Source organism: Nerophis ophidion, linkage group LG25 (assembly GCF_033978795.1).
Source record: "Nerophis ophidion isolate RoL-2023_Sa linkage group LG25, RoL_Noph_v1.0, whole genome shotgun sequence".
Classification (NCBI taxonomy): domain Eukaryota; kingdom Metazoa; phylum Chordata; class Actinopteri; order Syngnathiformes; family Syngnathidae; genus Nerophis; species Nerophis ophidion.
The window spans coordinates 14,695,062-14,711,435 of record NC_084635.1 but is presented as its reverse complement, the minus strand read 5'-3'; the positions used below and the strand labels follow the sequence as shown (position 1 = coordinate 14,711,435).

The 16,374-nt window shown below is 38.0% G+C and overlaps 1 protein-coding gene across 1 annotated transcript in view; it reads left to right on the top strand.

Annotated features, from left to right (window-relative positions):
- The window catches only part of LOC133543159 (A disintegrin and metalloproteinase with thrombospondin motifs 7), a 292,170-nt gene that overhangs the window by 247,686 nt on the left and 28,110 nt on the right, over positions 1 to 16,374 (top strand). The window contains exons 21-23 of the mRNA XM_061887652.1: positions 92 to 265; positions 2,102 to 2,248; positions 12,182 to 12,344. Of these exons, the coding sequence (XP_061743636.1) occupies positions 92 to 265; positions 2,102 to 2,248; positions 12,182 to 12,344 (484 nt within the window). The remainder of the gene's footprint in view (positions 1 to 91; positions 266 to 2,101; positions 2,249 to 12,181; positions 12,345 to 16,374) is intronic.

The window sequence follows — 16,374 nt, the reverse complement described above, 5'->3', positions numbered from 1 at the left end:
TGTACAATGTGGAGTTCGTCAAGGCAGGTGCCACTTTTTGTTGACCTATCGATGCTTCTTCCCACCCCTCGTTCTTGTTGTCATTTTCTAGTGCACCAGGACTTGTGGCGTTGGCGTTAAATCGCGGGAGGTCCAGTGTTTCGACATGCGGGATCAACGGCCTCTGCGACCATTCCACTGTCAAGCCATGTCCTCCAGGCCACAAAGCCAAGTTCCCTGTAACCTTCAGCCATGTGTAGACTGGTACACCTCCTCCTGGGGGCAGGTGAGTAACATACCCCTTCAACTGAGACGTTGTAGCTACCACTTACTCTTTCTGCTCGAGTGGGAGGTGTCTAAAAACAATGTTTATGACATGGTGTCATTAATCTTTCAAGTCTCTGTGACTTTTTGCATTCTTAATTATGCTATTTAACAAGATTTTGCCAGATGTTTATTTTTTTTCTCTCCCTTTAGCCTACATTTCTTACCATCTCAACATACAAACCCTGTTTCCATATGAGATGTTAAATTGTGTTATATTTAAAAAATAAACAAAATAGAATGATTTGCAAATCATTTTCAAACCATATTCAAATGAATGCACTACTAAGACAAGATATTTGATGTTTAAACTCATAAACTTTATTTTTTTTTGCAAATAATAATCAACTTAGAATTTCATGGCTGCAACATGTGCCAAAATAGTTGGGAAAGGGCATGTTCACCCCTGTGTTACATCACCTTTTCTTTTAACAACACTCAAACGTTTGGGAACAGAGGAAACTAATTGTTGAAGCTTTGAAAGTGGATTTCTTTCCCATTCTTGTTTTATGTAGAGCTTTAGTCGTTCAACAGTCCGGGGTCTCCGCTGTCGTATTTTACGCTTCATAATGCACCACACATTTTCGATGGGAGACAGGTCTGGACTGCAGGCGGGCCAGGAAAGTACCCGCACTCTTTTTTTTACGAAGCCACGCTGTTGTAACACTTGTCTTGCTGAAATAAGCAGGGGTGTCCATGATAACGTTGCTTGGATGACAACATATGTTGTTCCAAAACCTGCATGGACCTTTCAGCATTTATGGTGCCTTCACAGACGTGTAAGTTACCCATGCCTTGGGCACTAATACACCCCCATACCATCACAGATGCTGGCTATTGAACTTTGCGCCTATAGCAAACCGAATGGTTATTTCCCTCTTTGTTCTGGAGGACACCACGTCCTCTGTTTCCAAATGTAATTTGAAATGTGGACTCGTCAGACCACAGAACACCTTTCCACTTTGCATCAGTCCATCTTAGGTGAGCTCGGACCCAGCCAAGCCAGTGGTGTTTCAGGATATTGTTGATGAATGGGTTTGGCTTTGCATAATAGAGTTTTAACTTGCACTTACAGATGTAGCGACCAACTGTAGTTACTGACAGTGGTTTTATGAAGTGTTCCTGTGCCCATGTGGTGATATCCTTTACACACTGATGTCAGTTTTTGATGCAGTACCGCCTGAAGTATCAAAAGTCTGTGATATCATGGCTTACGTGCAGTGATTTCTCCAAATCCTCTGAACTTTTTAATGATTTTACGGACTGTAGATGTTAAAATCCCTAAATTCCTTGCAATAGCTCGTTGAGAAATGTTGTTCTAAAACTGTTCGACAATTTGCTTACAAAGTGGTGACCCTCGCCCCAACCTTGTTTGTGAATGACTTAGCATTTCATGGAAGCTACTTTTGTACCCAATCATGGCACCCACCTGTTCCCAATTAGCCTGCACACCTGTGGGATGTTCCAAATAAGTGTTTGGTGAGCATTCCTAAACTTTATCAGTATTTATTGCCACCTATCCCAACTTCTTTGTCACGTGTTGCTGGCATCAAATTCTAAAGTTAATGATTATTAGCAAAAAAAAAAAAATGTTTTATCAGTTTGAACATCAAATATGTTGTCTTTGTAATTCAACTAAATATGGGTTGAAAATGATTTGCAAATCATTGTATTCTGTTTGTATTTACATTTAACACAATTTCCCCACTCATATGGAAACAGGGTTTGTATAACAATCCAATGATATGCACTTTAGCCACGAATACATTGCATGCCTTTTGTTTGTGTTGTTTACCAGTGTTCAGAGGTTTGCGGAGGAGGCGGGCAACATCGTATTGTCACCTGCCCGGTGAAGGACCACTGCGACATAGCTCTTCAGCCCAGCAACACCCGGCGCTGTAATACTCAACCTTGTGCTCAGTGGCTCAAAGGACCTTGGGAACAGGTATTTACGAGTTGAAAAGAACCGACATGCCACAACCATGTGACACTTGTCAGCTCTTTGATTCTACAAAAACCTAACACAAGGCATGGTGTTCCGAGCAGTGATACAAATATGGTAGAAGATGATTTGGATAGACTACAACAAAGTTCAGGAATGAATGCAAAAAAAAAACACCAAAAAAACTTGCAAAACATGGTAAGTGTTTTAAGCCCCTTCACATCTGTTTGTCATCAGTGGGGTTTATGACCGTTGATACCAGGCTTGTGCAAAATTCTGAATATCAAATTTGAATTCAAAGGGACAACGTTTTTAAACCAAAAAATACAAGACCACCTGTGCCTGGACTACGTTACTTATAGTGATTTAAAGGGGTTATATTGTGATTTTTTTTCTACATTTAAAACACTATCTTGCTGTCATAATATGTGATGGTTGTTCTTTGGTCAACATTTTGCATTGATTATGTTTTACCGCTTTCTGGACGTCTCTTCGGAACGGGCCGTGTACGTGCCTCCACATTGACTTCATCTTCTCCCCGTCATCCATGTTGTAGTTTTTCCATAGCGAGTCTACTGACTAATATACAGTCGTGGTCAAAAGTTTACATACACTTGTGAAGGACTGTCTTGAGTTTCCAATAATTTCTACAACTCTTATTTTTTTGGGATTAAGTTATTGGAACACATACTTGTTTGTCACAATAAACATTAATGAAGTTTGGTTCTTTTATGAATTTATTGTGGGTCTACTGAAAATATGACCAAATCTGCTGGGTACAGTAATGTTAATATTTGGTTACATGTACCTTGGCATGTACATGTACAGTAATGTTAATATTTGGTTACATGTACCATGGCAAGTTTCACTGCAATAAGACGCTTTTGGTAGCCATCCACAAGATTCTGGTTGAATTTTTGACCACTCCTCTTGACAAAATTGGTGCAGTTCAGCTAAATTTGTTGGTTTTCTGACATGGACTTGTTTCTTCAGCATTGTCCACATGTTTAAGTCAGGACTTTGGGAAGACCATTCTAAATTATTCATCCTAGCCTGATTTAGCCATTCCTTTACCACTTTTGTCGTGTGTTTGGGGTCATTGTCTTGTTGGAACACCCAACTGCACCCAAGACCCAACTGAAGAGTCGGGAGGTAATCCTCCTTTTATATTGTCCCATTTACTCTCTGAGAGCACCAGTTTCATTGGCAGCAAAACAGCCCCGCAGCATAATACTACCACCACCATGCTTGACAGTAGTTATGGTGTTCCTAGGATTAAAGGCCTCACCTTTTCTCCTCCAAACATATTGCTGGGTACTGTTGCTAAACAGCCCAATTTTTTTTTCATCGGACATCACATGGACAAAGAAAAGGCTTTCTACAGGAAGGTTCTGTGGTCACATATAATTGCCTGATGCGGGGGTCACCAGCCCGCGGCTCATGGAGCCACCATGGAAAAAAAAATGAGGTGAAAAATATATTTTTTTTAGTAATATGGTTTCTGTAGTAGGCGCGGTGTTCCTGGGATTAAATGCTTCACATTTTCTCCTCCAAACATATTGCTGGGTGTTGTGTCCAAACAGCTCAAACAAGTCCATGTCAGAAAACCAACACATTTACCTGAACTGGACCAATTTTGTCAAGAGGTGTGGTCAAAAATTCAACCAGAAATTTGCCAGAAGCTTGTGGATGGCTACCTAAAGCGACTTATTGCAGTGAAACTTGCCAAGGGACATGTAGCCAAATATTAACATTGCTGTATGTATACTTTTGACCCAGCAGATTTGGTCACATTTTCAGTAGGTCCGTAATAAATTCATAAAAGAACCAAACTTCATGAATGTTTTTTGTGACCAACAAGTACGTGCTCCAATCTGTCTATCACAAAAAAAAAAAAAAAAGTTGTAGAAATCATTGGAAACTCAAGACAGCCATGAGATTATGTTCTTTACAAGTGTATCTAAACGTTTGAACACGACTGTACAATGTAACGTTAAAGTATCTTTGTAAAAACCTTATACATAGAATATACTGAAAAGCCTAATTCTGGAATACACCAACATTATCAATAGAAATTACACAACCTTCAATTTGAATTTGAAATGGCACTTTTATTTTCTGGTTGCAAGCTCCATTCAAAAAAAGCATGTCGTTTGTGTCATGATCCGCGGCTCGGATTATATCATATTCTGATTTTGTTGTGTTTGTATATCACATCCTGTTTGGTTTTTGTCTTCCTTAGTTCCTGGTGGCACTTCCTGTTTGTTTCCGTTGCCATAGCCACGCATTAGTGTCACCTGCATCTTGTTTTTCAAGCGCACCTGCTCTGTGATTATCTCCTTTATTTAAGCCTGCCCTTTTAGTTCATTCAGTCTCGCACTCTAGTTTGCTGTGCGATGAAACAGGTGATGTCGCTATCCCCGATTGTGGTAAAAGACTTTTTGTATTCATTAGCTTCCACGCTATTCCTCTTTGTTTCCCTAGCTTACATGCTAGCGCCTTTAGTTCCTTCTAGCTCCCATGCTAGCTCTGTTTGTTTGGTCTCTAGTGCCTTTGTGCAAGTTTTTCTGTTCCTAGTCTGTTTTGTAAGTATTAATAAATCACCCTTTCTTACTTTCACACTGTGTCCAAGCCGACTGCATCCTCGAGAGAACAAACCCGCACCACAAGCGCCACAGTTTGAATGGAAATTCGGAGACATTTTCGTGTTTAATTCGGAATTTTGCACAAGCCAGGTTGGTGCGGCTGCAGCATTCATCAGCGCCTCAGTTTGTGCCATGACTCACACCAACCCTCAAGACTCATTACCCCATTGATGTTCTTACTGTTTCTACTCCACATGAGTCCTCTTTATGGCAGGGAACCAACAAACCTTTTCCCACATCGTCGCCTTAATCCAAATCATATAAGTGGGGGCAAAACAACCCCTGAGCGTCTTTGAGTAAATGAGCGAAAACATGAATGATATTGATGTGGTAGAATCACAAAAAGCATAAACACACATTAATGACACAACTTTTTGACTGTGGTCATTAGCGCAATATTCATATGTTATGTTTCAATACAGATTTAAATCCGCTGTCTGAGAAAATGGAGATTATCCCAGCTGGATCAGTCACAAGGCTGACGCAAAAAGACTGATAACCCTTAACATCGTGACCAATTTAGAGCACACGTGTCAAAATCGATCTGGCCAGCTGCATCATTTTATCGTGGCCCACCCCCACCAATGTGCGTCGGTAAGGCACTTCATCCTTCTTGCTAAATGTATTTCCATGTTGACAGAAAACTAATTCTGAAAAAAAGTCTGAAGTTCTCCTTAACCTTATGTTATTTTTACAAGTGCAACTTTAATATCTGCTTGTCATCTTGACTTCTGATTCCAAAGCAAGTTTTCCATCAGTTTGTTGGTAAACAATGATCATCACACAAAGGGCCAATTTTGTAGTAATACCATTAGCATACTTGCCAACCTTCACGGATTTTCCGGGAGACTCCCGAAATTCAGCGCCTCTCCTGAAAACCTCCCGGAAGAAATCTTCTCCCGAAAATCTCCCGAAATTCAGCGGAGCTGGAGGACACGCCCCCTCCAGCTCCATGCGGACCTGAGTGGGGACAGCCTGTTTTAAAGTCCGCAGTCCCACTATATAAACAGCTTGCTTGCCCAATCACGTTACAACATCTACAGATTTGAATAAAAAACTGCACACACAAGGAGACAAAGCAGAAGAACGAGGAAGTTACAGCCATGGCGACGCCGTCTGTAATAGAGTGATTCTATGTTGTCTGTCGTCACCTCCTGGTGAATGTTGGCTATAGCATTATGGGGTTTCTGTTTGATTGGCCAACGATTTATGTGGTGTTGCGCACCTGACGGCAAGTGACTCTCGCCAGTACGCAAATGGCAGAACAAAGGTTACTCAAATAGTGAAAGGTAAGTGTTGTGTTTTTTTAGTAACCAGCAAGCACAGTACAGTTAGTAGAACAACTGTGTTTTATTACTGTGTATTTGATAGGTGCTGTCTGAAATTCAACTATTTATTTTATTTATAGATGTAATAAAATAAATATATATAGCTAGAATGCACTGAAAGTCAAGTATTTCATGCATATATATATATATATATATATATATGTATGTATATATATATATATATATATATATATATATATATATATATATATATATATATATATATATATATATATATGTATGTATATATATATATATATATATATATATATATATATATATATATATGTATATATATATATATATATATATATATATATATATGTATGTATATATATATATATATATATATATATATGTATGTATGTATGTGTGTATACATATGCATGAAATACTCGAGTTGGTGAATTGTAGATGTAAATATACTCCTCCCCTCTTAACCACAGCCCGCCCCAACCATGCCCCCGACCACGCCTCCTCGTACGGAAACCATATTACAACAAAAGAGATATTTTTCACCACATTTTTTTTCCGTGGTGGCCTCATGGAGCCACCAGGGCGCCGCTAAAGAGCTGCATGTGGCTCGAGAGCCGTGGGCTGCTGACCCCCGCATTAGGCAATTTAATCTGACCACAAAACCTTCCTCTAGAAAGTCTTATCTTTGTCCATGTGATGTCCGATGAAACAAAAATTGGGCTGTTTGACCACTATACCCAGCAATATGTTTGGAGGAGAAATTGTGAGGCCTTTAATCCCAGGAACACCAAACCTACAGTCAAGCATAGTGGTGGTAGTATTATACTCTGGGGCTGTTTTGCTGATACTTTTGACCCAGCAGATGTGGTCACATTTTCAGTAGACCCCTAATAAATTCATAGAAGAACCGAACTTCATGACTGTTTTTTGTGACCAACAACTATGTGCTCCAATCTGAAAAGAATAAGAGTTGTATAAACTATTGGAAACTCAAGACAGCCATGACATTATGTTCTTTACAAGTGTATGTAAACTTTTGACCACGACTGTATATGGTTTCACTTTTATAAGCGGCCCAGTGAGGGAAGCAGTAACTGGGTTTTAGCCCACCATCAAAATGAGTTTGACACACCTGATTTAGAGTCTTCAATGAACCTAACACATGTTGTTTGGGACTGGAGAGAACCCACACAAGCACAAGGAAAACTATTCATGCATCTTTTATATTTTATATCAAACCGAAATGCAGCTTGCTGGAGAAGCAAAGTGAACTTGGACATTTTGTTATTTTGCAACGTTGCAATCCAAATTGTGCACTCCTCGCAAATTATGTCGAGCTTTGCAACATCATCCAATCCCCGAAATTTCCCCCGCACATTTCAACCAATCATTGTCTTGTTTTCCAATTGAATTAGTCCCTGAAAAACACTCGAACATGAATATGCTTTTTTTTATTTCATTTTGCTACTTGGGCTTATTGGACCCTAATTAGAATAAAAACTAAGAATCATCTTTTGATATGATGTACTTAGTCCATAAGTACACAAACGTGTACTTCGTGTTTAGTGACATGCTAATTCTTATTTTTACACATTTGTTTCCCAAATTCCATTGTATGTTATACTCTTCTGACACCACCAGATGGCAATATAAGTGTCCACATAAGTGGCGCAAAAAAGTATTTAGTCAGCCACCGATTGTGCAAGTTCTCCCACTTAAAATGATGACAGAGGTCTGTAATTTTCATCATAGGTACACTTCAACTGTGAGAGACAGAATGTGAAAAAAAAATCCGGTAATTCACATTGTAGGAATTTTAAAGAATTGATTTGTAAATTATGGTGGAAAATAAGTATTTGGTCAACCATTCAAAGCTCTCACTGATGGAAGGAGGTTTTGGCTTAAAATTTCACGATACATGGCCCCATTCATTCTTTCCTTAATTCGGATCAATCGTCCTGTCCCCTTAGCAGAAAAACAGCCCCAAACCATGATGTTTCCACCCCCAGGCTTCACAGTAGGTATGGTGTTCTTGGGATGCAACTCAGTATTCTTCTTCCTCCAAACACGACGAGTTGAGTTCATACCAAAAAGTTATATTTTGGTTTCATCTGACCACATAACATTCTCCCAATCCTCTGCTGTATGTATCCATTTTGGTATAAACTCAACTCGTTTATACTTTTTTTTTTAACCCTTTGTGAAGATTATGATGATTTCATCATCTAAAACGGAAGGATATAAACATCCTATCAGTCGGCATCCCTGTGAGAGCAGACATTTTTGAGTAAGGGACTGTTTTAAAAATTGGTTTATAGTTTGGATATCTTGTTCAGCACTTAGCAGTACTGACAATGCTGACTGTTTCACTAAAGCTGGATCTGTTTAACTCACAGCTTCTAAAACTTGTAGCCCATCCTGTACATTCAGGTTCAAAAATTGGTGATGTGCGATACCACTGATTTTCTTGACGATCCAGTGCAGAGGAAAAATGTTGGTCGGCATCGGCGATACTGATCCGGTAATGACACTTTGTGCAAATATATTTCTTTTGTCTGGTAAAATTTTAAAAGCAATACATTTCTACTGTTGTTGCTTCACCACTTTAGTCATAATTTTTGCGCCTCAGAAACTTCTCCATGACTTTAATTCTAGACTTATTCTGTTTGTTTGACATTGTTATTATTGCCACAAGTGGCGGTATGGCGCAGTGGGTAGAGCAGCCGTGCCAGAAACTTGAGGGTTGCAGGTTCACTCCCCGCCTCTTGGCATCCAAATCGCTGCCGTTGTGTCCTTGGGCAGGACACTTCACCCTTGCCCCCAGTGCCGCTCAAACTGGTGAATGAATGATGAATGAATGATAGATGGTGGTCGGAGGGGGCGTAGGTGCAAACTGGCAGCCTCTACCCCAGGGCGGCTGTGGCTACAAATGTAGCTTACCACCAACTAGTGGGAATGAATGAGTTTCTAATAATAATATCTAATAATAGAAAAGCGTGATATAAAATATAATACATTATTATTATTTATTACAAGTGGTGAGAAAGTGTAATAAAACTAAGTACAGGTCACTGCTGAAAAACGGATATTTTTTTGTCCACTCTCTAAGTGGCCCTATGGTTAAGAAACACTGATCTCAACGATTTTGTCACTTTAGTGTGGGTTCCTATAAAATGACATACTGTGCATTGTTTTTATTAACTAAAGCATCAACAATATTATTTAGATTTGAGAATTTATATCAGAGCATAGGGAAATGGTATCGATATCTGTATCGATCTGCAGATCACTGTCAAAAATATATTTTTCTGGATGTTAACTCGTCCCAAAATAGTTCTTGTCCCTCATGAAGTCTAACATGATCAGTAGATTTGTTGTTGAAGGGAATAGCGAATGTTGTCATGTGTCTGTGAAATTAACCCACAGCGGTATGCTTAAAATGAGCAAAATATGTAAATATTACGTTATGTGTATGTGCTTGTTACTACGTCACATACTTACAGTGTTTATACGAAACATTAATGGAGGTATTGGGATGTTTTTTTTAGAGCGCTTTATAGGCGGAATAGAGCGACTCCCGTTGGCTCCATTGATAGCTAAATTTTGCCCGCGTTTATCTCCGACTTAGAATTCATTATCACAAATGTGTTCTTGTCTTACATAAGGATTGTGAATGAGACCAAATTCCCCCCATAAATGCAGTTTCCCTTTAACAGTTTACCCAAGTTCTCTAAGAACATTAGCGTGATCTGATTGTATGCCATCCAAGCCCTGCTTATTTCAGCAAGACAATGCCAAGACACATTCTGCACGTGTTACAACAGCGTGGCTTCATAGTAAAAAAGTGTGGGTACTACACTGGCGTGTCTGTAGTCGTCCAGACCTGTCTCCCATTGAAAATGTGTGGCGCATAGTGAAGTCTAAAATACCACAACGCAGACCCCGGATTGTACAACTTAAGCTGTAAATCAAGCAAGAATGGGAAAGAATTCCACCTAAAAAGCGTCAAAAATCGGTCTATTCAGTTGCCAAACGTTTACTGAGTGTTGTTAAAAGAAAAGGCCATGTAACACAGTGGTAAAAATGCCCCTGTGCAAACTTTTTTGTAATGTGTTGCTGCTGTCACGCCAAATTTCTTCCCCCCTACAAAGACCTCGCCCCCCATTTACTTCCGGCGTCATGTTTCCTCTTACGTCATTCTCCGTCCTGTACGGTAGTCAAATGTGCAATGATTATTTGTTCACATATGCATTCTCAAAGTAACACGATTTATGGGAAACATGAGTGCTGACGTAAAAACAACGAATGAAACTAAAATAATTTAAGTTCACATAAATGTCATTTTAATTTAGTTCACTTACACAGAGAACTAAAAAAAAACTGAATTACACTGTTATTCATTCCCGCATATGTCCACGAGTCTAATGTGCATTCAGTCAGGAATATCCTCAAGTTAATTTGTCCGGTTAATACAGACGTTTTGTTAACGCTATATTATAAAAAATATAACGCTATATTATAAAAATATAACGCTATATTATAAAAATACGGACGTTTTGTTATATTAGGGTTAGGGTTATATTTATGTTAGACTGTAAAACAGGGGTCGGGAACCTTTTTGGCTGAGAGGGCCATGAAAGCCAAATATTTCAAAATGCATATAGTATTTTTTAACGCTGAATACTACTAAATGAGTGCATTTTTAAGTAAGACCAACATTTTTAGAGTATAATAAGTCTCTTATTCTTTTTAATAACGTTGTTATTCTAAAAGTTAACCAATAATAAATATAATACTTCTTACCATTAATGCGACATATTAGAGAGGGACGACAGAAAACGAATGGTTGGATTAAAATGCACGAGAGTGTTTTATAATTTTAACATTATTTTTAACAATTTGATTACCAGTGGAATTGGTAATTACTTATCATGTTAAGCAATGTCAGCTAAGATTTATCTGAGAGCCAGATGCAGTCATCAAAAGAGCCGCATCTGGCTCTAGAGCCATAGGTTCCCTACCCCTGCTATAAAAAATACTAAAAACGTTAAAAAAAAAAACAATTTACAAACACAAGCTATGGGATGATGTTAGAGGAAGCGTGAGGAAACGTGACCCCGGAAGTAAATGGGGGGAAGAAATTTGGCGTGACACTGCCATTAAATTATAAGTCAATGATTATTTGCAAAAATAAATAAATAAAATAAGTTTCACAGTTCGGACATTAAATATCTTGTCTTTGCAGTCTGTTCAATTGAATATAGCAGTGGTTCTCAAATGGGGGTACGCGTACCCCTGGGGGTACTTGAAGGTATGCCAAGGGGTACGTGAGATTTCTTTTTAAATATTTTAAAAATAGCAACAATACAAAAATCCTTTATAAATATATTTATTGAATAATACTTCTACAAAATATGAATATAAGTTCATAAACTGTGAAAAGAAATGCAACAATGCAATATTCAGTGTTGACAGTTAGATTTTTAATGGACATGTTCCATAAATATAGATTGAAATTTTTAGAATTAAGTTCATGAATCCAGATGGATCTCTATTACGATCCCCAAAGAGGGCTCTTTAATTTTATGAGTACTTCTATGTGTAGAAATCTTTATTTATAATTGAATCATTTGTTTATTTTTCAACAAGTTTTTTGTTATTTTTATATATTTTTTTCCAAATAGTTGAAGAAAGATCACTACAAATGAGCAATATTTTGCACTGTTATACAGTTTAATCAATCAGAAACTGATGACATAGTGCTGTATTTTACTTCTTTATCTCTTTTTTTCCACCAAAAATGCTTTGCTCTGATTAGCAGGTACTTGAATTAACCACTAGAATATAGGTTGAAAAGGATTTGCAAATCATTGTATTCTGTTTTTATTTACAATTTACACAACGTGCCAACTTCACTGGTTTTGGAGTTTATAATAGACAGAGCATTTGCTTCAAAATTCAAAATTTTCTTCAAATTCTCATTTCAGTGTTCAGCTTCATGTGGCAGTGGAGTACAGCATCGACCTGTCAAGTGTGTCGACACAAAGACGGAGACGGAAGAAGAAGTCGATCAAGCGCAGTGTGACCACGAGCCGCATCCGGAGACCATGCAGAAGTGTAACTTAAAGGAGTGCCTGAGCGCCCCCTCTGGTGAGTAAAAAACATGCATCATATCAGAGGCTTTTTCCACTGGCTGCCAAGCACAGAAAAATGGCTGTTTGTCAATCACATGCACAAATTTACATGCCAGAAACATCCATAGCTGAAATTCAGCTACCATCGGGTGGAAGGCGGGGTACACCCTGGACAAGTCGCCACTTCATCACAGGACCAACACTGATAGACAACATTCACACTCACATTCACACACTAGGGCCAATTTAGTGTTGCCAATCAATGTCTCTGGAGGTGGGAGGAAGGCGGAGTATTCGGAGGGAACCCACGCAGTCACGGGGAGAACATGCAAACTCCACACAGAAAGATCCCGAGCCCGGGATTGAACCCAGGACTACTCAGGACCTTCGTATTGTGAGGCAGACGCCCTAACCCCTCTACCACCGTGAAGCCCAATATTCAACCAATCCTTGCAAATTCTTTGTCCATTCCTCACAACTTCCTGGCACATTTTGCCCAATCTTATAATTTTCACGAATCAAATTATTATTATTTTACTTTATTTGTTTATTTATATATTACTTTATTCGGGACAGTGCAGTTTACCGGCTGTAGAGGAGCCAGATTACAATATAAAAAATAACATAATTCAACATATTACTTGATAATATTGGGTGTTGTCAAATTATTCATTTTTACATCGGATTATCACACTTTTGGTCAATTCCAAAAGTAAATTATTTGCTTACATAATTCCAAAAGTAAATTATTTGCTTACATAATTTGATGACCTTGAAGATTGGTTCTCAAACTTTTTTCACCTAGTAGTAAAGTGAAGTTAATTATATTTATATAGCACATTTTCTCTAGTGACTCAAAGCGCTTTTACATAGTAAAACCCAATATCAAATTTTTACATTTAAACCAGTGTGGGTGGCACTGGGAGCAGTTGGGTAAAGTGTCTTGCCCAAGGACACAACGGCAGTGACTAGGATGGCGGAAGCGGAGTTCGAACCTGCAACCCTCAAGTTGCTGGCACGGCCACTCTACCAACCGAGCTATACCGCCCCAAGTACCACTTCAGAAAACATTTGGCTCTTCAATTACCACCAAAATGACCTGCATTAAAATACTGTAACTTAGCAGGCCTAAGTATTCATTAAAAACAAGGCAGAGGTTTTATTTAACAAGTGTCATTAACATTTTGGCCTCTGTAGCAATATGCACAGTTAAAAAAAAAAGTAACTGTTTGAATATAGGAAAATAAAACACTATTTTAATCGATTGGAATCACTGACAGAGAAAAAGATCCCGATATTGTGACCCAATTGCAATTTCACTTCCAGAATGTTATACACAAACTTTTTCAAGGTCAAAGAGCATTCGCGCTCAAAATGTTATTGTCTGACTTATCCGCAACTATACATGATTATTGCGACATTTGTTATGATTATTTTGATTAATGCGTTCAATTTGACATGCTTGGTAAAAACAGAAAAAATGCACTCGCACGCTTAAGTTTCGGTCGTCGAAGTGAATACAGAAATTGCTAAAGGTGAATATGCCCCCACACAAGGGCGGTGGCATACTTGTGTGGTGTTCGGGTCTGTGGGACCGGTTTTAATTTTTTATTAGAAGAAAAATGATACAATGAATAATTTTTCAAACTGAGATTCACTGACTTTGGCTCATTTTATGTGAAGAACATATATCAGAATATATATTTAATGACCACACACCATAAACCCCCCCTACAAGTTTCTATTACATGTAAGATGTCCGGGTCCACTGGACCTGGGGCTAATAGAAAGGTGGAAATTGATGTTCTGTGTAACACACACACACACACACACACACACACACACACACACAGCAGGCCTAGACAGGGGGAGGACAGAGTGTAGGTAAACAGAATATCAGAGGGTCAAATGTGCGAGAAAATGAGAGCAGACAGTGTTGACAAACAATGTTGCAACCTTATGTGGGAACCGCAGGTGCAGAAAAACAATAGAAAAATCCCTGTGGGATGCAGAAACTGGCAGAGATGTTTTCCGTGCAACGTTCATATTGTTGTTACTCAGCCAGCATTTGTGGGACTGACTGACCCGTTATAATTTGTGGCTTTTAATGCCTCACAAGGGTGCCAAAAGTGAGTTCCTTGGACTGAAAAAAAAAAATGTTTATCCAGAGGTTGTTTTTTTTTTTTTTGCTCTGCACAAATAAATATGAATTCATTTTCGCTCCTGATCCTTGCAGCGCCGCACAATAATAATTGAAAGCTAAAAACATTATGACAGACCGCCTTAAAAAAACGGAATGGAATTTGATTTTTTTTTTTTTACTGAATGAGACATCCAGAATGTAAATGAAAATAAAGAATGTGGGATTTACAATATTACCTATGAATGATAAAACACTGAATATTGACAACATATTTTACAATCAACCGAAACGCAACCAAAATTTAACAAACATAGTGAAAAAAAACCTCCCCTTACAATCTGAGATATCTCATAGTGACCATAGTAAGTAATTAGATGACCATAGTAAGTAATTAGATGACCACAGTAAGTAATTAGATGACCATCGTAACTAATTAGATGACCATAGTAACTAATTAGATGACCATAGTAACTAATTAGATGACCATATTAACTAATTAGAGGACCATAGTAAGTAATTAGATGACCATAGTAAGTAATTAGATGACCATAGTAAGTAATTAGATGACCATAGTAACTAATTAGATGACCATCGTAACTAATTAGATGACCATAGTAACTAATTAGATGACCATAGTAACTAATTAGATGACCATATTAACTAATTAGAGGACCATAGTAACTAATTAGAGGACCATAGTAACTAATTAGAGGACCATAGTAAGTAATTAGATGACCATCGTAACTAATTAGAGGACCATAGTAACTAATTAGAGGACCATAGTAACTAATTAGAGGACCATAGTAACTAATTAGATGACCATAGTAACTAATTAGAGGACCATAGTAACTAATTAGAGGACCATAGTAACTAATTAGAGGACCATCGTAACTAATTAAAGGACCATAGTAACTAATTAGAGGACCATAGTAACTAATTAGATGACCATCGTAACTAATTAGAGGACCATAGTAAGTAATTAGATGACCATATTAACTAATTAGAGGACCATAGTAACTAATTAGATGACCATAGTAACTAATTAGAGGACCATAGTAACTAATTAGATGACCATAGTAACTAATTAGAGGACCATAGTAACTAATTAGAGGACCATCGTAACTAATTAGAGGACCATAGTAACTAATTAGAGGACCAAAGTAACTAATTAGAGGACCATAGTAACTAATTAGAGGACCATAGTAACTAATTAGAGGACCATAGTAACTAATTAGAGGACCATATTAACTAATTAGAGGACCATAGTAACCAGTATATCATGCAGATTCCAAGCATTGTAATACTTAGTATAGTTGAAGACTTCCGGTCATTAGAAAACATGACTGCACATCATAATGGCAGCTGCACTTTCCATCTTAAAGATCTAAAACAATTATTTGGGAATGTCCGGCGTCCAGATTGAAAAGCTCAACAGGCCGCATCTGACCCCCTGGCCTTAGTTTGCTGAGGTCTGATGTACAATATTGTGCACATGGTAATCCTTATGTAAGACAGAAACACGTGTTTCTTTTTTTTAATGCACTCTAACTCGTAAATAAAAGTAAAAGTCAGCTAAAAATGGAGTCAATGGGAATTGCTCCGTATCCAAAAGCCTCCAAGTTGTTTTTTTTTTATACACACTGTAAGTATGTATGTGTAATGTAGTAACAGGCACATTCATAATAAAATATAATATTTACCTATTTTGAGCATACAGCGGCAAATTAGTTTCACAGGTGTATCGCAATGTTCGCTTTTTGCCTTAAACAACAACACTACTAATCATGACAGACTTGTGGTGCACACTTCTGGCTTTTTGTGTCAAAGGATGCAGGTTGCAGGATGCAGAAAATCTTATTCCCCCCTCGGGGATTAATAAAGTATTTCTGCTTCTGATTCAATC